The 24,569-nt window shown below is 36.9% G+C and overlaps 1 protein-coding gene across 9 annotated transcripts in view; it reads right to left on the bottom strand.

The window, feature by feature from the left end:
* The window catches only part of FTO (FTO alpha-ketoglutarate dependent dioxygenase), a 234,474-nt gene that overhangs the window by 160,498 nt on the left and 49,407 nt on the right, over positions 1 to 24,569 (bottom strand). For 7 of the 9 annotated variants that reach the window (XM_064160391.1, XM_064160392.1, XM_064160394.1 and 4 more), the window contains exons 4-7: positions 20,525 to 20,668; positions 13,739 to 13,818; positions 12,775 to 12,918; positions 5,282 to 5,401 (exon numbers count right to left, since the gene is read on the bottom strand). In XM_064160391.1, the coding sequence (XP_064016461.1) occupies positions 5,282 to 5,401; positions 12,775 to 12,918; positions 13,739 to 13,818; positions 20,525 to 20,668 (488 nt within the window). Of the gene's footprint in view, positions 1 to 2,212; positions 2,756 to 5,281; positions 5,402 to 12,774; positions 12,919 to 13,738; positions 13,819 to 20,524; positions 20,669 to 24,569 lie in introns of those variants that run through there. The other 2 variants (XM_064160398.1, XM_064160397.1) reach the window with 2 other exon arrangements.

Genomic DNA, 24,569 nt, shown 5'->3' with positions numbered 1-24,569 from the left:
TCGTCCTTAACTTCTCCTGGCTTATGCCAGTTCACACTAAACACGAACATCTTTAGTGTTATTCTCACAGCATGCTGTGTGAGTTGGAAGACTGCCCTTTTAACAATTCCAGCTTATAACTGAAATGTTAGAGTAGTTCATATCAACACAGCTTAGATCTCAACCAGCTCACATAAGGGTTAAAAATAGAAAGTGCTATCCATTGGTTTGCTCTGATGTTCCTGTAGATATTGTCACTGGATGTATCCTCAGTAGAATTCTATTCAACACCTCTGTCTTTAAGTACAAAGCTGTAGGCTGTAGCAGCTTTAGGAAACATAAGTATCCTTTTTTCTGCTGCACAGTATCTGTGTGTGAAATTCTCTAAAGGGGTTTAAGTATTTACCCTGAACACTATCAGACAGTTTCTAAAATTTTCCTTATCCTGTTGCAAAAACACTTCAAAGAGAATCATAAACACAGTCCTTTGTGCTTTCAGCACACACTTTGTTTTGGAAGCTTAAGTCTGAATTCCCTCAGAATTGCAAATATTTTTTTTTCCTGAGAGATGTGCAATACTACTTTTTTAATTTTAATAAAAGACTCGTAGTGATTCTGCTACACACAATACTGAATGTCTTCTCCCATTTCTGACAGCTAGAACGATTAGGGTCAGGGAAATAAATGCCTATATATATAAAGAGAAAAATTAAAAATAAGTCCTCTGGATCAAGTTTTGTTGTTGTTGTTGAAAATAAAAGGTACGATTCCAGAAACATCTGACTCCTCATGTACATAAAATATAAACTGCCCAAAATACATTTATTTAAAGGATCTGGCCTACACAGATAAGAAGAGCCTCAAAAGACAAGAAATATGGCTAAAATTTGGGTCTTTGAGCTGCCATGTTGTGCCTGCATTTCACAGCTCATTAGGTAAATAGGATCACCCATCACCACATGGCCCTCCAGTAAAGGAGCCGGACGCTGCCGTATCTGAGCTCAACGGGAAAGCCAAAGGAGGAAATAAAATAATACCTCAGAATTTGAGTTTGGGCTGAGAAGGTCAAACCAATTCAAATGTCAGTTGTTTGCACTTTCTGAGAAAAATGCTAAACAATCAGCCAGCCTGCTTGTGATCACAGCAGCTATTTAATATATATGTACATACACACACACACACACACAACTGGTTAGATGTTTAAAGCGCTAAAGTCCGCAAATCTCGGAGGTTTTCTCTTAAAAACATATTTGTCTCAAACCTTTTCATGGTTATTCTGGAACTGCAATATTCTGATTTAAATACACGTGCAAACCCTTGCTTTAATTTGGGGGAATATATATATATATATTTATTTATTTATTACAGCCTTGGGCTGAGATTTTGTAGCGTAAATTTTAGCCTAGAGTCAATTCTAACTGTCAGGCTGTAAGCCCCTGAAATAGGGGCTTACAGCTGAAACTATGACGTACTTCATATGTAGCAATAGTAGTTGATAATGAAATAGACCTCAAAAAGGAAAGAAAAATCATTTTACAAGAAAATAGCTTTGCTCTCAGGTTTCCACTTAGCTGTACAAACTGATAGAAGCATGCCATTGAGAAGAACAGTAATAACAATATGACAAGTAAAGTTTAAAAAAGGTTTAGAAACCAAAACAAAAGCCGTGCAGGAAGATGAGTTTGTGTGAAATGCCACTCCGCTCATTGTAACCAGCCAGAGGCTGCTTCTGCTTTTACACTGCATTTAGGAATTAAAAGGTGCACCGTGTTTCATTATCATTAGCTGTGTTTTAGGGTGCCAAACAGTGAAACAAATGGGGTAATGATTACTTCTGTTTCAGTTATACCATTAAAAAAAATATCAGTCCTTTGCCCTTCCTTTAAGTAGACCCTTTATTGCAGGCAAAAGGGTTCTGCTGTTACAACTCCAAATCAGTCATACCCCTCTTGCTATTTTAGGTCTACATTTTTTTTTCCATCTTGCCAAATTCCTGCATAAATAGGTGGGATTAAATGGAGCCTAGCCTACCTAACACAATTATATATGTTGTGATTTTATACTACAATGAAACTGATACATTTTAATAATCCCAGTCTTGGCTCTTACCCGCTAAAGTCAATAAAGGTTATTAAAGGCCAACTGCCATATAAATACATTGCTATACTGCTAAGTGGACTGTCAGAGTAGGAAATACAATTCACACCGTATAAGACTACCAAGGTTTCATATATTTTACTTTTTAAAAGAAGTCCAGATATGCTACAACAGCCTTTAAAGATTCAATATTTACATATAATCACAGATGTTTACTTTTCATTCCATCAAAATAAAACATTTCAGCGATTTCAATTTTACATCTTAAAACGTGAATCCGTCTAAAATAAAATAAACCAAAAGAAGACTGCAGGATTTCAGCAGTTCTTAGTGATTTGGTAGAGCGCTAGAAGATTTTCATAGCTAAAATAAATGTCAGATTGCAAGGTTTGCATGATAGCAGACCCTGAGAGACAAATTGTCTCTCCGCTGAATCTCAGAACAGCTACAGCAAGACTTCCTCACATCACATGAGATTTCAGCTTTTCAGACTTCTCTTTACCCAGAAAGCAAAGCTTGTACAGTCTTTTTTCAAACGGTAACTCTCCCTTTGAATTCAGCAAGCACTTATCCTGATGTTGCAGGTGATAATGTGTTAATCTTGAATGACTTTTGAAAAAAAACCCCAAACACAACAACCCTCAAGCAGCTGAATAGCCTTCGTGTTTTCAAGGGGGGACTGCGGGGGAAGGAAGAGTAGAAGACTGGTTAAACTGCTTTGGATTTAATGGTTCATAAATTCATGAGGTAATATTGTAGGAAATGTGATGTTTTATCAGAATGTCATTCAAATGAAAGGTTTAACATTTACATCACAAGAGACAGCTCTCAGTAAAACTATCCTCAGGGAAAGAAATGCCACACATAAACATTATGATAAAATTGTGTGCTTGCTATAAGGTACAAAAATATTAAACAGTGTCCAAAGCTTTGAAGACACCGGGTTAAACTTCCTGCAGTATCATATTCTGCTGTGACACTGAAGTAACTGCAATTAGCAGAATCAGAAATTGTTTTGGAAACTTTCTTTTCTTCTTTGCAAATGCTTTAGTACAACAAGGGGGGGGAAGAGAAAGGCACACAGGGACTCCAAAACTGACTTTTACATTACTCTAGACTCAAAAAAAAAGGTCGAGTTGTTCATCTCACACACTAAGAAAAATATATATTAAGTATTTTCTTTTCAGAAATAATATACTTCTGAAACAAAAATCAACAATTCTATTTTTACTTTCAGCATTTTGACACTATTATTTGTTTCTCAAGAGTCATACAGCTAAAATTACAAATTGGTAGAAAATAAAAATAGAATTGCCTGTAGATGACTGGGTACCTTCAGAAATACTTCTTTTGATTTAACTTAATGCTGTGAAACCTAAGCATGCACTGAAACACTGCACTTTTTATGTTAAATTGCTGTTGAATTTGTTAACCCGCAATTGATTTCCTGTGTTATGGAATCTTAGAGATTACAGCTAACTTGAAGCAACAGGGATAATTCTTGATGTTAATGCTACATTTCTATGTATTTTTATGAAGCCAGTGTCTGTTGTTGCATCAAACTGCGGCTCAACATTGCCCCCTACTGTCATTTTGTGAAACATTAAAAGGACAAAACGTAGATTAAATCCAAAACACCCCACCCACCCTACCTCCAAGTCCCAAATACAGTAAGCATCAAATTTATTTAGAGACTCAACAGAACAGACATTCTCAATTAACATTCTCTTCTGTCTCCTTCAATAGCCGAAATTAACCGTGATTAATATCTTATAAGTCATAAAACATTAAAGCAATTCAAAATTTTTAAATTAGAAGCAGCTTCTGTCTTGGCCCAACTTTGAGTTTGCTGATAAATATCATCCCAAGGCCTGTTGAAAGGAGATACACTGATGCCATCGTGTTTCTAATTACAGCCACATGGTAACACCATACCAAGTGCAGAAAACCAAACTCTAGAGGATTCCTGAGTTTGCTGTTTTTCCATGTTCGCAACACACAACGGATATAAAATAACAATCAAGCATTTTTGTCTCTAATTCATCTAAGTCTATGTTACACAGCACTAAGTTATTTGGAAGAAAAACAAACCAAAATATTTTTCTTGAATGATAAAGATATTCAAGAATGTGAGCACGTAAGAACACAAATAAGATGAAAAAAATAACCCAAACCACCAAGCAACAGATAAGCAAGTGATAAACAATTTATCTCCTTTTGTAGGAAAGTTTAACGTTCACTCTTTGCAGCAGCTCATCTCATAAACGAAAGTCTCACTTTTCCACACATCTTTTCCAAGTCTGACATGAAGCTGACAATACATCTGAGCGGGTAGCAAGTCACACCACTTCCCTCCAAACTCAAGAGCATATTCTTGTTGCACCGTACCTCCAGAGATTCAAAAACATCTCCACTACAAATTTTTTTCCACATCCTCAGTTACACTACAAACTTGTCCAAGCTGACTATGAATTGAGACTTATGCTGTGACCAGCAAAAAATGACTGAAAAGAACCTTTTAATGCCAACAATGATATGAGTAAGACACGTTTGTCAACATAGTTCCTTCTGCGTACAAATGTAGAAGTATGCACGCTGGCAATTGTATCAAAGTCTCCCAACGGAGTCTCTACTTAGATAGCAACAGCAAGAAGGCTGACAGTGCTTGTCACCGAGGCTGTCTTCAAGGAAAGCACTGATGTACTGTCAAGTATACAGCAATCAAGACCATGACAATTACTTCAGTTTTTGGTTCTAGCTCTGGCACTAGCACTCAGGTGGACTACAGATTCAGTTGTACCTCCAGAACATCAGATTTTACTCTCAAGTGTCCTCAGATAATTTGCCATTTCTGTCACTGCCAGAGTTGTCTATCCTGGCCTTGTATGAATAAACTGACAATGCATAGTGTCATGAACTAATTAGTGTGATGTAATATATAACTGTCAGCTTATGAGGCTGTCAAACTTTAAAAACAAGGAAAGTCAGGAAATCATTAAAATCTTGGGGGTTTGGATCTTATTCTGCTCACATATCTTCTGGCTACTGAGGAGAAATATAAGAGGAGGCAGTGGCAGGCTGATTCTACTTTTCATATGTTCTGAATAAAGTTTAAACCCTGTTACTACAGCACAATTAAAAACATAATTGTCAGTGCTCTCAGAATTAAGCTCTAGAGGTTACAGACTTTAAAAGCAGTTCTTACCATAATCTCCATTTTTCTCCAAAATTCTTCCAGTTTAGCCATAGGCTTAAGCCACCAATCAGTGCACTTCAAATACCTCTTGCCTTGAAACCAGAACTGCCTAAGCCACTCAAATTCAACCTGCAAGATAAAAAACAGATAACGTAAACACCTATGGGCATTATTTGGGTCAGATATGGTGTAATGCATGAATGCAGCTATACCTCAACAATTAAATAGAAAAGGAGAAGGTTACTGAAGTACTTATTTGTAAATCCATCCAGTTTTGTACTGTATTTCTATTACATGTGAGTTTGTGACCCGAGCTACTCCCTTCATATCTAGAGGTGCAACACCCAACTCTCTTCTTTACATGTGATATATGTACATAGAACATGAGAAGTTTGGGGTTGCAATTCAGCCAAACATGTATCGACTCCAGATTGTTTTGATTAACACTGTGAGTTTCAAACTATTTCAGTCACATCTAAGATTGAAAAAACTTGCAGTGGTAAGAATGCTAGCACGCAGCCTAGACAGTTGCTACAGAATCAAAGTGCAGCATTCTAATACAGGATAGCTTCTTCACCCATCCCTCTGGTTCCCACAGAGACTCCCAGCTGGCATGAGCCTGAGGCAGCATAAGCAGGGGAATCCTGGCTGCTCACATGTTAACTTTCCTGTGTGCTGGACACACCATTCTATCAGCCTCCCCTAACACAGATTCAGTCCACAACCCCTAGGAGGAGCAGAGATTCATGGCATCTGAAGGAACACTTTTCTAGAATAAAGCTTGTATGGAAACTGCTTTAAAAATTCCCTACAGAAGCAACAAGAAGCCCATCAGGAACAAGCTAATATTTGTATTTAGAATATCAAAAAAAGCAAATGAAAACACTTTTCTAGTGGGTTTTTTAAAAAAATCATATATGGATGGCCCATCAACTGTAAGATAAGAGAAATATTAGCTGACTAAACCAGAATATAAATATTTAACTCATCAAATATTATTTAAGCAAAATTCCATTTATCCTAATATCCACTGAGCCTTTTTTCCCTTTAATAGAAACTCATAGCTCTGGTCTTTAGGATTCTGTATTTATCTTTGTTGTGGTAGTTATGTTTCACACTGAGTTCAAAGCTGCTTTAATCATTATTTGTACCACAAAGAAGTTTTTGTTTATCCCTGCTCAGCTCCAACCATGCAAAACAAAGACAACCTGGCAAGGTGAAAGAATAAAGAGAAGTGCCCAAAGCTGTCACCTAAGCTTTCTTTCCTGCAAAGGTGAACAGAATGGCTACAGAAATCTGAATGTGTTCCATTAACAAAGTGTTTGGTCAATATATGTTAAAGACCACAACAGAAGATACTTAAGTTCGGAGGGTTTTAAAAAGGATATTAAAGCAACTTTGTTGGTAAAATATAACAGCATCATTAGTAGGCAGACAAAGATGTTCAAATGTTATCAAAAAACCTGATTGGTAGCCTAGAGACTTCATAGCACAGAAGCTTGATATTATCCTAAGAAAAGCTGACAGAAACTTTGCTACCTCCACAGTACTGAGATACGAAGTTGCAGCTTTCTAAAAACTAGTATGCACAGTTTGGGGAAGGCTGAGTATATTGATAGTTTGACTAGAGCTTTAAGCACTCAGTGCTTTCTTATCTCCACATTTCTATTTGCTTCTGCAAACATCTACCACAGAAAGAGTAGAGCACATGATGTCTGGCAAACATATTTCATGAAGTGAATCACATGAGACCAATAATCAATGAAGAAAACAACCCAGAAATTCAAGATCAGTGTTACAATATGGCTCATTACTGCAAGAGTCAGTCTCATTTTTGACTAGTCATATTGATTTGTTATATTAATCTATGTCATTTCAATAAAATTCAAGTCCATCTTCTTGGCCAAATTTTAAATATATCTCAGTTCTGTACATAAAATACAACCTGACACAGAGTAGCTGTCTTCTAAGTGAAAGAGGTAAAGTTTAGCAACAGGCTAGTTAATTTTCTGCAGAATTAGCTGGCCTCAGAGGTCAGTATACCAAATAGTAAAAAGCATCTCTTTAATGATGTGGACTACCATTTACAGGGGCTCTCAAACTGATCCACAGTCATGTCAAAGTTTCCATTTAACTCTAAACCAAGTAAATGACATGTGAGTTGGGGATTAAAACTGATGTTTCACCCATCAACTTAGCCATCAAGCTTCTTGGTAAATGACTGCTCTGAACTATCACTTCACAGAATGTTAGAGGTTGGAAGGGACCTCCAAAGGTCATTGAGTCCAACCTCTCTGCCAAGGCAGGATCACCTAGGGTAGTTTGCACAGGAACTCAGGTGGGTTTTGAAAGTCTCCAGAGAAGAAAACTCCACAACCCCTCTGGACAGCCTGTTCCAGTACTCTGCCACCCTCACTGCAAAGAAGTTTCTCCTCATGTTAGAGATGAAAACCTTCTCTGTTCCAATTTGTAGCTATTGCTCCTTCTCTTATTGCTGCTGACTAGCAAGAAGAGATTGGTCCCATCCACTTGATACCTACTCCTCAGTTCTGAACAGATAACTGTTGATTTTGAAAATTTAAAAAAGTTACCTTGATGAGGCAATCAATGCTGACATTTCACCATCAGTCTATCCCCGGGTTAGAAACATGCAAGCATCAATAACTAGTTATGCTAAAATCTCCAGATTCCAGTTATGCCAAGTTTGCTTGGTATTTTCAATTAACTCGTGAACAGTTTTTACACCCTATCCATTGCTAAGTAGATGTTTTAAGAACAGCATATGTTTTCTGCTTTCCAAGCTCTCCTAAGAGCTCTGTGTCATGTTGTTTTCATTGAATGCTATTCAGGAATATCTTTTCCTGCAACAGGAAGTTATTTATGCTAGCTTGTCTCCTTCCATGAGCAGGAGGAGCTGTAACAGGAAAGAAAACATCAGAGAAAGACAAAAAGCTTAGTTCTAGTCTTAGCAGAACTGAAGTTACAGAACATTCATCTCCTGTGACAAAACTTTTGATTTAATGACTTTTGCAACGGATTTTGTCAAAGATATTTGATCTGGAGACTCCCATATTTAACTATCTCTTATCATTAACAAGTTTAAAAAGTGAGTGGACAGGATAAAGCTGAAATATTAAGACATAAAAACATATATGCCAACTGTCTGTGGAACAATTTTCATATTCCAATAAATTTTCATTTATGACTCATAACATCAGAAGTAAGCTCAGAATCAGGCCTCATGTGTCCAATCTCAACATATTTTCAAGTTGTCCTTTAATTAACGATTAAAGGCTGATTTTAGGCTCTAGTCAATACTAGGCAGTAAAAGGCCAAGAGTAGCACTTGACATTTTGTGACGCAGTGCTCCTCAGTCAATTATTTTAAAGTATTGGTTATTGAAAGCCACACATGTAGGTGATCCGTATTTTCTCTCTGCTGTGCTAGCCAGACACCAACCATGCTGTTATCTTCCTGTGATGTGCTAAAACATACTAAGCTTCATTGGGCTGCAGACACCACTACCCTTTCTCAGCAGTGACCTCAATGTTTAATACCATATACCTTCAACTTAGCTACCCCAGACTTTTCTACATCCCAGTGCTTTCACCACTCCTAAATTTATCTAATGCTGCCATAAAAATAGATTTGCTGCAGGAAAAGCTGACTGTCCTTCACAAGCAACAGAGCAAACAGTTCAGCCTTGAGTTTTACTCATGGCAAACAGGACCTGATAATTAAAGCTGACTCAAAGCCCTGATAAGGACGATTCATTAATGTCTCAAACCTGAGTACTTATTTTGAAGCCTGCAACTTTTTTAACACAGTCCCCAGATGCTAAAACAACTGATAGTAGTGTTTTACATCATAGAGAACATATGATTACTACTTTGGCACTGGTAAATAAAGAAGTCTTGAAAACACCTCTCACACATGAGCTGTTACCAGATTTTGCATTACTCAGAGGAAGGAAAACAAATTTTCTTTGAAATGTGAAGAACAGACTGGCAACCATCCTTTTTGCAGAATTCATTTTATATGTGTAAGTGTTTACATCATTTGTCCAGCAATGTTTCATTAATTTAAACAGCACATACTTGCCAATGGGTTTCCCCAGGTTCCTTGTTGCTATTTGGGATACCCAGCAGCTGTACATATTTTGGAAAGCCAAGTGTGATTCAGTAGGAGCAAGAGGTTCACTCCAGTGAACTCTGCAAGATCATTTATTTCAGGATGAACTATTACTGGTCAAATTGCAACCTGATTACTTAAAGGGCAACTTCAGCCTCTAACTCTGTATGTGCCTTGTTCGCCTACTGTATTTCACAGCCATCTAGGTAATCACTTCTGTTCATCCTGTTACACTCTGTTCACCAGATACCCTGCCAACGAAAGTATCTGTCCAGACTTCAAGCCCATAAGTTATACAGACAAGCAGCACATGAACACCTGTAATTAAGATTCTCTTCACTTACAGCTACATAGTACATACTGGGAATGAAGTGACTCACACATCTAACGAACAGCACATACCTTGCAATTACTCAGATATTCCTTTGAAGGCTGTTTTAGGTAGAGAGATCAGGGCAACAAAGCTAAATCTAAAGAAATACTAAACTTCTACCTGTCTTCCCACTAGAGATGCTAAAAAACTCCACGGGTTACATTTTACTTTTCTGACAGAAATACCTGTGTCAAGACATTCAAGGCAGGGCTCTGACAAGGAAACTCTGGAAAACCTAACATAAGTAAAGACATCCCCTAGACACTTTCCTGTACTTCTTTTACGGGTTTCTCTGCCCAACAGAAAACCAGAAAAAGTGAAGTCTCCACCTGTGCTTCAGACCTTTAGTTCAAACCCACTTTCTTAGCACAGCAAGTCAATTTTCCTATTCAGGAACACAGAAAGAGGGCACAGGATCATACCTCATTCTTTCAGACTTGCTCTCAAGCTTTTTCCCTCTAATAGATACAGATAATTCATCCAGGCCTCATTTGGGAAAGCAGTTAATTTGAGCACAGAATGTGAATCTCTGCTAAAGTACTATACTTTAGCTTATTCACATGTAGCCTGATGGCACTGTGATGGTTCAGTTCTGTTTAATGACTTCTGATGATGACTTCAGAGATGCCAGCAAGAGGGGTTTAAAAAAACCACCAACTTGTAGCCTTTCAGGAAGACAGAGAATAATGAACAACAGATACATCTAAGTATCTGAGTGAAACTCTCTGAGGAACTTCAGTTATGATAATATTTGAAAATAAATTTAGCAACACTTCTACAGATGAGATTTTTACCTAATTTCAAGTGCATGATCTTTGATCCAGACAAATAGGAAAAAAATCACAACAGGATTTAGAACTAGCACAGAAATCACTGTATCAGACAGAAATGCACAGGCAAAACTGGGAGGGCAGTTTGTTCATTTTACATTTGGCTTTTCATGTCATTTGGTCTTATTTAAAATTACTATCAAACTAAGGGAGAAAAAAAAAACCCAACAAAACACAACATGGAACAAATCCTGATCACATGGATCAAGTGCAAGACTCATTTTCATCAGTAAACAGTTTGATTCTTTAAAGGAACAAAATACCTTCTTCACCTGCCTGCAAAAATATAGGCCTAAAACATGTATTAGTACCTGAAAATACAAAGAATTATCCTACAGTGAGTAAAAGAAGGTAGGAAGCTTTTATATGCAAAAAAGTTGCATTAGCCTCACAGGTGTATTCTCAGTTCAGTGATGCTTGAAAAGGAAACATGCATTTACCACAGTGATAAGCCACTAGTAATTTTGCCTTCCTGTGTGGCAAACAACTGAAATGTAAGTAGCACTTCAAAACACAGAAATTATCCTTCAAGTGAAAAAGTGACCTTAGAATAAAAAAATAAAACAAGAAGTGAGCATTCACTCTTTAAATAAAATATAGGTCCAATGTACCTAAGTCTAAGTGTGCAATACATACAGGCTAAGCAATGATTGCTGTTACAGTATATCCCGTCTGCGTAACAGGAAACATCCCTGTATGTCACATAGCAAAATTATTCAGGTGACTGCAAACACCAGGGGCTAGTCTCTCACCTGATGTACACGGCACATGCCTTTGATGTCAAAGGAGCCGTGCAAATTTACACCAGCTGCGCATGTGGCCCTCGCTGGGCGAAGCACATATGCGTGTAGTTTTATGGACTGAGCCTGATTGATGTTTTGTAAAACCCTGCATGCATCAGACTTCTTTAAATTGCTCTAGGAGCTGTTTTGCTAAAAGGAAAGGGTGCAAATCTTTTGCCATCACTATACTCAATTTTGCCAACTGTGAGCAAAAGACAGATAAAAAATGTTCTAGGAAGTTTTAGTAAGAAAGCAAAATACTAAGTTTTTCAGCAGACAGCAATTCAAACAGTTTACACAAATTCTCTTTTGAATGAGTTACCTGTGTACTATATAGCTTTTAATAGTGATCATATTTATCTGAGTAGAAATACAGCACAGTTCCTACTAACTGTGTGAACACAGGATTGCTTAAAAAATACAAACACTGATATTTAAGCAAAAAAGTAAAAATTTGGAAAGTTGCTATTTCCAAGACAGATGATCATCAGAGCTATACAGTGAGGAAGAGCTGAAAGCTTTTTCAGGTAGGACAGCTTTCCAGACCCAACCTCAACCTGTCTTTTTAAACTCCTCATACATAGCTTTGACTACATTTTCCCTAAACTTTCTTCTAAAAAAATACCCTACTAAATTTATGACTTTCAGCAACACTACCCTTGTAAGAAAATCCAGCCCATTGTGTCAAATTCCTGACACTATCCAGTAACACAGAGTAAGGTAAATTACATTTTTTGTGATACTGTCTACTTCTATACTAGAGGAAAAATTAACCTGCCTGCAGTTTCCCAAAACACTGTATGATATTTTCAGTTCATTTGTTGAATCAATGCGTTTAAGAGAACAGATTTGTACTTCACACAATAAAAAGCACTGCCAGTTTCAAAGAAAAGGACATTGTCACACATGTATTTTGTAGCACAGAATGACCTGCTTAAGTATGTTCCTCACAAGTACTTCCACTGTATTTTCTTTGGGGTAAATTTTGAAGGAGATACTTAAAACTGTGCCACAGCTAGCATTATGTGAAAACACTGTCAATCACCTGACCCGCAAGTGAAAAATTCTACCCACTCTTCCCTTCTGATTTTTTTTCTGTTAGAGTAGTCTGATTTGTCCACCACACCATCAAATTTCATGTAATGCTATTAAAACTACTCTTATACTCTACCAGCAGAGGGATCTAAATACAGAAACCAGAAAACTTCATAGGAATGAAGTGAATCTGAATTTCCGTACTCATGTTAAAAGGTCCTAAAAACATGTTTCAAACTTATGCAAAGCAATGCTTGTGAGCAGCAGAACACTCTTAATTGCCATTAACTCCAGAAGCAGACTGCATCTCTCAGAACCTGGTCAAACCATTTTCAAAGCAGAACATCTCACCTCATTATGTATTTCTTCTACTTGCTTTACAACTGCAGGTTCCAGTGATTTCAAAGTTAAAGCAGCTGAATCAGAACCAGTCTGTAAATTCTGGAGTGCCAATTCACATTGTTCAAATATGTATTCCAATGTTCCTCTTGAACACTATAAAGATACAATAAAAAAATAAACTAAATACAGCCACTCCAGAACACACATAGATATGGACTGACTTGTTGGAAAGCAGAGAAGGGGAAAAGGATCTGGGTGTCTCAGTTGATGGGAGATTGACCATGACCCAGCAACACGCTCTTGTAGCCAGGAGGGCCAATGCCATCCTGGAGTGTATTAAAAAGGACATAGCTACTAGGTCGAGAGAGGTTCTCCTGCCCCTCTACTCTGCCCTGGTTAAGCCACATCTGGAGTACTGTGCCTCCAGTTGAAGAGGGACCAGTAGAACTACTTAAGAGAGTCCAGCATAGAGCCAAGATGATGATGAAGGGAATGGAACATTTCTCTTACGAGGAGAGGCTGAGGAAGCTGTGACTCTTTATCTTGGAGGAGACTGAGAGGTGAGCTCATCAATGTTTATAAATATGTAAAGGGTGAGTGCCAGGAGGATGGAGCCAGGCATGGCTTGGTGATGCCCACTTACAGGACAAGAGGCAATGGGAAGCAGAAGTTGTGGCATAGGAAGTTTTATGTAAACATGAGGAGGAATTTTTTCATTGTGAGGATGACAAAACTCTGGAACAGGCTGCACAGGAGGGCTGTGGAGTCTCCCTCTCCAGAGATATTCAAAACCTGCCTGGACATGTTCCTGTGTGATCTGGTATAGGCGATTCTGCTGTGGCAGGAGGGCTGGACTAGATGTTCTTTCAAGGTCCCTTTCAGCCCCTGACATTCTGTGATTCTATGATCTACACTACATATACGGTGCAAAAACATTACTATGACCAAACAGCAAACTATTTCTGATACTTACATCTGCCACTCTGTGAGTTGAGCTGAATCGAGGTGAATAACCAGCCAGAACACAGTGTTGATGTGTTGCATTGAGATCATCTACGGACAGATTACAAAAACTAAAATTCAGGGGAAAATTGCACCTAATAAAACTCATTCTGGCTGAATATGGATTAGTCACTACAGCAGCACTAAATGAAAAAATACAGAGAATCTAGTCAGACAATATTGTCTTCCAAGCAAAGAATAACTATGTTAAAAAAAAACCCACTAGAAAACACACAAAAGAACCTAAGAAAAAGCAGTTTGCTACATAAAATATATGAGGGTTAAAATGCATAAAGCCACATCCTGCAAGGGCCACTGGACCGTTATCTTGGGTGATTGCAATATAGAAATATTACCATTGCTTTCAAGAAGAATTACAACAGAAACCAAGGCTAAACAATTCCACCACCCTATTCAGGACCCGTTCACTGTGGTATGTTTCATGTAGCAAATAAAGCACTGTAAGTATTACATTTAGATTTGCACCTTTATTCAAATCCTTGGCAAATCTTTCATTGTAGAGCTCCCCCTTGAAATTGCTTCCAACTGTCTCTAATCCTTTATTACTCTTAGAAAGAAGCCTGTAATTTTAATTTAAGAGTTTATAGTTCACCTGAAGGTGTAATGGTACAGAAATAGTTGAAACTTCATGGATTGCAAGCGTGAAAGGATATTTGAAAAATACATTCAAGGTCTTAAAAGATTACAGTTAAGATTTTTCTTTTTGTTCTAAAAATACATTAATTGAAAAGAAAAAGCACTCTTCCTTAAATTGGCCATTGTCCATTTGGCAACAAATGCTTTTATTCAGATACAGAACACTATATCCAGATTACTAGTTTGGTTTTAGAGCCAAACTAGAACTGTTACCTTCCTTGGACTCCCATGTCTAAACTATCACAGTGCTCTTATGGTATTAGGTAAAATACAATACATATATATATATATATAGTTAATGTCAGTTTTAAATGATTGTTGAGGCTTGGAAAACAAAACCACAGCCTCTCCAGTACTATACATCACATAAAACACATGCATATAAAAGTAGGAATATATGTATCTGTCTTGCTTAGGACAACTGCATGCAGGCAAGTCACCCTTCGGATCTGAATTGGCGGTGAGGTAAGAGCCAACACAAAGTCTTTTCTGCCACAGAACAGTGTGCCCTTATCTTGCCACCAATTTCAAACAACCATAACAGGGACATCTGATTTCTGTATCCATTATAAAAACAAATCCCCACAAAGCTTATGCATACTGTATAATGCATATGAGAAATAGCTTTTTATTTTAAATCACCATTAACAACAACTTAGCAATTAATTCAGTATGGTTTGAGGAATTACTTCTCCTTGAAACAAGTCTTGCCTTCTATATGGGTGATTACAGGATGCATATACCACTTAACTACTAGATAAGAAAGAAGCTTACAGAACTGGACTACAAATTTCTGCTTACATGAGCACTCCTCTCCCAAAGCTTTTCCAAGTCTATGAAAAAAACCCTGCTGCTCACACAGTCTATTCTTCTGAAGTGTTACCAGGCTTTTAGCTTATTTATGGATTCCAAACCACTACACATTATCCACATTTAAAATACTAGTTTTGGAGAACAATCTAGAAGAACTAATAATGTCCAAGACAAGCTAGAGTGCTATCCTGACCAAAGAATTTTCTGAGTCAAAGCCTTATCACACACACATACTGAAGCTATTCACATTGACCTGTATCCACAAGATACCACTGAGGCAGCAGTCACTGTGCAAATGTGGATGATTACTTGCACTTCAGGCACTGTGATGCACAAATCAGTTTTTCCAAACTGCTGACAATACTGGAAAAGGCTTGTTTGCATTCAAAGGAACACAACTTGGTAGCAGGCACTTGCTGTTTCAATGTTGAAAAAATAGCATTTTTTTTGTCTGAGGTAGGGTACCTAAAAAAACAAGACCATTTCCTGCATATACACATAGGCAAAATCCTTATTTCTTTTAAATGGACTGTTGTATTCTTTCATTTCTACTTCTTTCTGCCTGCCATTTCCCAATCTGCATGGCTGAAGCAAGATTTATTGAAAGAAATTAATCACACATAGGATTGTGTACAGGTGCCTGAAGCCACCTTGGAAAATAAAGTTGTTAACTTAAAGTCTTTTTAAATAATCTGGAGGTCAGATTTTGACTTTCCAGATAAAGTACTAGGAAGTCATAAGAAAGTCTAGCAGCTGAACTGATTAATTGCAAATGCAGCTGACAAAGGATTTCCAGCTACAGACACTTTGAATAATACACGTTAAGACACAGTGTCAAGATTCAGATTCCTCACCACACAGAGATGGAGAAAAAAGAAAAACCATGCCACCACCAAAAAACCAACAAACCCCCAAATAAACTCAGCTGAGATGCTTAATTAAGCCTTAATTAAGGCCTAATGCCTTAATACCTTCATATATGCAAGGCCTCTCTGAATTGGTAACTTGAAAAAGCAAAAACTAAGGGTAAGGAGAGGTTAAGGGACTTGCCAAAATTTGCATGGATATTATGCGAGAGAAACATGCCACTGCTCTTAAAACTAATGCTATTGTTTTAACACCTAATCACTCTCCTACTGTCAGATGTAGACTGTTACTCTTCATGTGGATATCCCTATCAGAGGTAGAATCACAGTCAGCATAAAAATTTCAAAATTTGGATGCAGTACATTCTATTTCAAATTTGAGGAGTGTGTCTCTCTGATCTCACCTCCTGTCCACACTTAGCTGTATGCTTTCTTCCATATAGCTGAATTACCTGGGCACCACCAGAAGAAACAGAGAGCCCTCTGATTGCATAGCCTTTGTCAAAAGAACGGACTAATGGATCATGTGTATGTACACACTTCAATTCTACTATTAACTAATGATCACAGCACCAGTGAGGAGAGGTAAGGCACTGGTTTGAGAAAAAGAATGACTGTATACTCATGTCATGGCAAGCTATTACTACATAATGAATACAAGGCAGACAGAAAGGATATTAATTCTTAGCCAATCCTTTAAGCAGTGAGTAAAGGCCCCAAATATTACTAGTAAAGTACCGCCCAGGAAAACAGAAGTCACAATGGAAAATGCTCTCAGAATTAGCAACAGAGATTTATATAACCTTTTCTATCTTCCTTCAAGTGTTCTTCATAAACTTTTCAGGCATTTGTCTTTTTATCACTTTCATAAAATGACAAAAGATACAGTGGTGTTTAAAGCACTGGCAAAAGCTCTGACATTCTAAAACACCAGAAAAAACTCTAAGTAGAAGTGAAAGAGACCTTGCTCTATTACCTTTCTTAACTACCATAAACAAAAAGAAATAATTTTCTTTTTCAACATATTACAGTGCACAAGAATGCTTTCCCTCCCACTTCCAGCTCTATGTTTATCCAGCTGTACATAATGCTTCAATAGGAGAACACCTAACCAAATTTATGTCAGCAAAAACACCAGGAAGGTATGTCATCTCCTCCAAGAAATTATGGTCAGTAGAATCATACTTTCCTAACAGATAGCTAAAGGAACGATCTGCCCCTAATTAGGAAAAGTGTGAGCAAAGAAAACAAAACAACTGAAAAAAAAAAGAAGCCTGGGATTTGCCAAACTTCATGATCAAAGTTGAGTAACAACAACTAATACTTCTGGGGTTTGAATTCTTAATAATCGAGGAACATTTGGATTAAATGTGGAGTAAAAGAAAAAAAAAAGTCTCCAACACATTCAAGATGCTAGAGAGCAGAGAGGGTTCAAGTTATTTTGTGGAAATAGAAGCAGCTTAAGTATCTAGGAATAATTTAATGAACCAGTATATACATGTGGAAGTGTTTCCATTAAATACTTATTTTTAACCACAAGCCAGCCTCTGCAATGTGTGCACCCTACTTCTGGTTGGTTGTCAAAATAATTTTTTGCTGCTTCTTCAACTATAATTTGCTGGGGGTGGGGAGTGGTTTAAGATTCCAAGTTCATCTTCATGCTGTTTTAAAAACCTAACCTTCAAGCAAGAACTTGATCTATGGGAAACAGCTGCAGAAAAGTAAATCACCCTTTGAAAAAGTCCAGAATGTATTTTTGTTAAGTATGTTTTGAAGTCACAGTAGGAAAATTAGTGAATATTGTAAATCTGCTTGCAAATCTGGTCATGTCTAAGTCAAAGATTAGGGGAAAGATTCCAATTTAATAGTAAGACCATGACAACCCTAGTTAAGCATATTCTAGGACAGAGCAGATGGGGCCCTTTGCTCACCTCCACGCGTTTTGGATTTATTGCATGCACCCAACACGTTTCATATTAGACACCCCTTGACTGTGTACTTGAGACAGCAGGGTTCAGTATGCACTTCCTCTGCAGACCAATATATTATTCTAAATTGAACTAAAGTGTTTCCGTTTCATGAGTGACATAAAGTTCAGATTTGAGCTTTCAGGCAGCAGATTTGCAGTCGTTCACCAGATCTGTTTTCTTCATACAAGGAAAACTAACATTTAAAAAGAAAAGAATCTGTCTTACTGAAAGTAGTTGTGGATTTTGTTTGGGTTTGCTCAAGCAATATACATTTATATTAACAGCTTATATGAAGAATGGATTTGACCATGTCATGTTTAGTACCAACTATTTATGGCTTGGAATTTCATCTGAAAAGGACTGCTGAGAATGCAGGTGCAAATTTAAGACTGATTGTATTGAAACTCTACCCAGAATAACAAAAAACATTTAATAGAGTCAATGAAGAAAGGAACATAAACATTACTAAATGCTTACTAGAAACACTAAAAAGCATCCCTGGACTTTTTGTTACTTGGATATACCTATTGGATCAGGACTTAGAAGCTACTGTAACTGAACTTTACTACTGGAAACATCAAGTTACCACCTTTTCTTATCTAAGAAATAGTTGGGATATTATAGGGACAGAAATTGATAGGATCTGTCCTTTTAATTATAAACAACATACTAAACTTGACATTTGGGGATTTTACAACATTCCTATAAAACAGTAAGAACTACACCATTTCAACAACTGGAAGAACAGATCTGCAGAATTGCTAGGTTTATTGCTAGAGCTGGATGAGTCAAAATTCCACAACCCTATCAATCAGTTCAATTCCACTACTACTAGCTGCAGTACTCCTACCTCAGCATTCTGCTCTCTAGATGCCTTGCATGCTGTTGCCACTGCTTTTAAAATGATACCAGCAAGGAAACTCTCCTTAATAAAATGAGACTGGAACATATCTTGCACACACATGCACAAGATAAACTAATTTTTTTTTTTGGCAGTTACTTTTTAGAGTTTTTCATGTTTCATCTCCCTCAAGATACCTCCACTTGCAAGCCAGTTAAAATAGAAAGTCCCATCACTAAAAAGACACACTTAAACAGTACGTGAACATTTATATTGTCTTATAATTCATCTTCAAGTAAAAAAAACAAACAAAAAACCTATTCTGCTGTACACAGAAACCTAATAAAAAGGCCAGTTTGAGAATACTCTCTGACAACAGAATAACTTTTGTAAAGTAACTGAGGAAAAAGAAATACAAAGGTAATGGAAATGCAGAATATTCTCAAACACCTTGCCTGCAGAGCTCAAATCTGTAGCTCGCTACAAAGTACTAATAAGAATGTGATATACACATCCTCAATAGAATGTTTAAAATATCTTTTTTTTCTTCATCTAAAAATGATTATGACATTATGTGTTAAGTAACATAACTGTCTAATCTGCCCTTCATATCCCATTCCTGATAATATTTTAAACACAAACAGATAACACTGCAGATGCTCTCACTCTTCAATGATGTCTGTCATTACATTACAAGCAAACACAGTGTTGTCAGAATCACTGTTCTTGTTTTGAGTTGTTTGATAACTAGATTTGTTTAAAAGAAATAAAATATATAGCCAAGAGAGGTGTTAAGTCAAGAGGGAAAGCAACAGATTGTGTGTTGATAAACCTCAGCCACAGTTCTTGCTTCATTTCTTTCGATGGGAAAACCTTTGTGTGTGAGCTCAGCTGCTCAAACAAATGAACTCAATTTAATTTTCTCTTCTTAATCCTTTACAATTCAGACACCATGACTCACTCTTTGAGCATGACAGTTCACTACAATTTCAGTATTATCCCACTACTAGAACATAGCATGTTTGAATATACATAAGGAAGTGTAGGAGGAGGAGAGAAGTATCATCTCTAAAACTGGTGACCAGTAAGACATCCACAGATTGGCATAATGGTTGAAACACCAAGAGATATCATACCCCAAAACTTTAAGACTGCTGCAATCACTGCTTACATAACAGAGAGCCACTCTACAGGCCAAACTCAAGAATAGGATTTTGTTGTTATTGTTGACAAAGATGCTCACAGTTACTCAAAAGAAGAAACAATCATCTACAAATACAAGGTTAGGACAGCCACTGCTCATCTTCTCACAAGGCCCAGGAAAATTCTTAAGGACTGAAGCCTGATTAGACCAGCAATTCTGACTGCATAACAGACAGAAAAGGCCCCAAAAGCCTATTTCCTTTCTTAGCTCTGAGGTGAAACAACCATCAGAGAAAATAAAGTTCCTCAAAATATCCTGGAATTTGGCAGGGTAGGCAGATCTGTAGCCAGATATATTGTCTAGAAGAGAGGAAAGTTTTAACTAAGAGGAAGGTATGGCAATTTATAAAATTCTAATTTTCACCATTTTCAACAGAAAGTTTTTCTTCTCAACCCTTAAAAATTACCAAGCATCAAGTAGAAGTCTCCTTGGTGAAGCGGTATTGCCAATCCAGGTGTCTCTATGTCCCACGCTACCTTCAAGCCTACGTGCCAAACAGATGGGTCTCTCCCCTTCACATTTTGTTCATTACTTGCTTTCATGATTGAACCTTAACATGGAGAGAGAGAGAGAGACACCATAAAGACAACAGACAAGGTGAGAACCACTAAAATACAAAACCTGGTCTAATGATACAGACTTATGATATCCTACATTGTAGGCTTAAAATGTCTATAGTTTCCACTTGGTATAATCACCATCTCCAAACTGAACAGCATGTAACAGGTTAAAAACCCAAAAAGCTATATAAGATCAGGATTTTTTCCACAAACAACCTCGCTAAAATGAAAACTTTGCCATGATTTGCCTTTATTTTGTAGTTCAAGTGAAGTTTGTAATGGATTCATGTTTTTCTGAAGTTGTCAAGGTCATGTAATGGGCATTTTAGTCAATGTTCACTTTTCTTATTTACATTACTAATCTACAGGCATAGAAGAAAAAACAAAAAGCACAGCAGCAATAATACAAAGAGCCAACTTCTGAAAGAACTTCAGCTCAAATTGACAGAGCATTTTATCATAGAATGGTCTGAGTTGGATGGAACCTCCAAAGATCACCTAGTCCAACCCCCTCTGCAGCAAGCTGGAGCATCCTCAACTAGATCAGACTGCTCAGTACCCTGCTGACCCTCACCTTGAATATCTCAAGGAATGGGGCCTCATCTACCTCCCTGGGCAACCTGTTCCACTAACATTATGAACAATTGCATTAGTTTACATACTTGCAATTTTTACCCAATCACGAAGTGTGGCAAAGTAAGATGAAATAATGGGCACAAAACACCAATCTAGACCAACACAGCTGAGTGAGTCTTGGAATCATATCTACCATTCTTTTCTCAAAATTATTAGTCAAACATGCTAGACAACACATGCAAGAGCCAATGAAGCTTCAATACATTTGTCACAACATTTTTCTCATCATTAAGCAACATGAACGCGTTGAGCTTGGGGAAAAAAAAATAATCCATTGCATGGAAATAATATTTAGAGCTTAATCCCTCAAAACTATTTTCATAAGCTTACTTCACTGCAGTATAAATTGAAAAATACAGTCAGCATTTATAACCAGGTATTTGGGAGCTGTGGTGTAACAGTTTTATGGCCAAAGTAGCAGCATTTTGACAGAGGGAGGATGAAGTTTTAATAAGCAGTTGGCACAAACCAGCAGTAAATAGCTAGAAATCATCAACTGTGTAACATGTCTAATTATTGCTTATAAGTTAGTCACTGTCCATTTCAAATGTGTCTTCATGGAACAATTTCTCAAATGTTTGTCTTTGAATAAAAATACTGAAATACAGATTTTAAATTTATTATAATATGCAGAAAGAAGAGCACAAAGTATTTAAGCCATTCATCTTACACTGTTATTGCAATGTTTGTTTAGCTGGGAGTAGCCTTCCTTAACTTTCTGTTAACTAAACATTATCTAAATTCTGGAAGCAGAGTCAAAACATTTTAAAAAGCCAACCAGAAGTTGTTAGCTCCTACTGTAAACTCAGTCCCCATATTCCCTCTCTTTGCTGATGTAGTTATCCAGCTGCAACTTTGGCTCAGGAGCAGCTCTAGGCCTTTCTATCAAGGAGCACACAAACAAGGAAAACAAGAGCTAGCAAATACTCAGAGAAAAAAAAAAATCAATACTAAAGTCTTCAAGGGACTTTCATATTTTCTGCCCTGTTCAGATAAATCGTAACTTAATTTAAGAAAAATGTGTTCTGAAAGCTGCAAATAGGATGGCTTTCAAGGCATTTTTAATGCAATACATCATGGATATTATAAAAAGAGGTAACCTTTCTGGGTTAACTCTCTCTCTGTTATGCTGCTTTACCATTCACTTTGGCAGCAGCACTGTTCACAATATGGCACCAATAAAATATAGAACTACAATCAGAGACAGCAATTTCAATCAAAGTTTCCTGGGGTCTCCTCATAAATCCAGCACCTTTGGAATGTGCTCGTTAAAATGACTTATTTTTTGCAGTTTGATAAATTTTTTATTGCTTAAGTACAGAGTTCAAATGTAGCTCACAGTCTCCTTTTCTCTATATTCTCAATTATTGCACCTTATAATTATCAGCAGCAATTGAAACTGATTGCTCCTACCATGTTATTTTGGTAACAAATGGAAGCAAGCTGCTACTAGCTTTAAAATGCAAACCCTTCTGAAAGTGAGAGCATGGAAAAAAGACATACACCTTCACATTTGCAGTATATCTCTAGGTAGCACTGACAAGCTTTTACTTAAAAAGACATTGTTAATAATTTCTCTGTGTCACACCTCAAGCTTGAATGAATGCTGTGTATTCGTCAATAATAATTACAGCTCACATTTAAGTGCAAACATTCGGGTGAATTCTAAATCAGAGATATTTGAGAGCAAATGATGTGGCTCTTGCACACATACAGCACCTTAAGAACATGAAATAATTTTGGAATAGTTCAAATAAATGGTCAAATGAAGCAGTATTTAACGGACATGTAATAAAACTGTCTGCAAATCTGAATTCTGTTCATTGCAGATCCATACCAACATGGCCTGCAAGAAACCTTTCTGCTTGCATCCTAAATGAAACAGTGTAAACAGAGAGCAAGCTTACCACAGCATAACAGCAATACTTCATCAAATCTGTAATTAAGGTGGAAGCATGAGAAATACAATGTAACTTCAGTAAATTGGCCACAACATTATGCTTCAACTTTGATATCAGAGGTGTCCAGCTCTAAAACCTGATCTTACCAGGTTTGGGTCATGACTAGATTCAGAACATTGAAAATCTAGTTTCATTTACTACTGCACAGCCCAAAAAGCAACATTAGACATGAAAGGTCTCTTTGCTGTTTCCACCAAACTATCTCAAACAAAAAAAAAAAAATAAAAATTGAGAGTTACTCCACATTCAAGCCTAAATGTTCCCTATCCAATTCAAACTACAAAGCTAAACCACATCATAAATATAATTTCAAATCAAATATGAATCATTAGATAATTAAATCACTGGCAACATATTGCTAAGAACAGGAGTGTAAACACCTACTTTGTCATTAAATCCATCAGACCATTGTTATAGAAACATCTAAAAAAATGTGATAGATTGTTTTTGTCCAAATTTTAAAATCATTTGGGCACATGCTCAGCAATTAATGATGTATATATAACATTAGTGTGTTTCATAGCAATTTACACACATTGTATGCAAGACATGAAAAAAGTAGAGCACACTTTGCTTTCAGCAGCTGGTGGGAAAGAATATCTACCCATAACTTCTTCTACCTCATTACCAAAAAGCCATAGCATAAGAAGTTAATTAGAGCTTATTAATGTTTTAACTTCTGCTTGCAAATTACATTCACAATGTTCTGAAGTTTTGCCAACATCATTCTTATTAATTCATATTTGATTCAAAATATTGTGCCCAAATCAAACAAGAACAAAAGCACTACAGCAAAAATGAAGAATATTCTGCCATCCATTTCTGAGAGATTTAGTTAAGTCAGTGACCACATGGTTAGAACCCAGGGATTCAAATCTATTCTTCTAAGAGTAACCTGATTAAAATACTGCATTTCTCTCAGAATACAATCCCAACTGTCCAGAACCTGCAAGTTACAGATGTGACCATTTCATTCATTCATCACTTAAGAAATAACATATCATTTCCTACATACCATTTCTACTCATCAAGCAGTATTTCCATACCGCTATTGACAGTAGAAATCATTTGATGCAACTGTACTTGTCCTGTAAGAACATGTAGTCCATGACTTTGATAAACTAAGCAACACATAAAGAGGATTATTAGTCAAATACAAATTTATATTTACTTTGATATTGAACAACTTCTGTAGTTTCAGGATTTTTTTTTTAATCTTAGTGCAGAAACACACATCTGCAGTGAATCTCAATCATGTTTATTTCTAAGTGCTGTAAAAATTAGCTGTCATTAA

Source organism: Pogoniulus pusillus, chromosome 20 (assembly GCF_015220805.1).
Source record: "Pogoniulus pusillus isolate bPogPus1 chromosome 20, bPogPus1.pri, whole genome shotgun sequence".
NCBI lineage: Eukaryota > Metazoa > Chordata > Aves > Piciformes > Lybiidae > Pogoniulus > Pogoniulus pusillus.
The sequence above is the reverse complement of the archived record's forward strand: the minus strand, read 5'-3'. Positions and strand labels throughout refer to the sequence as shown.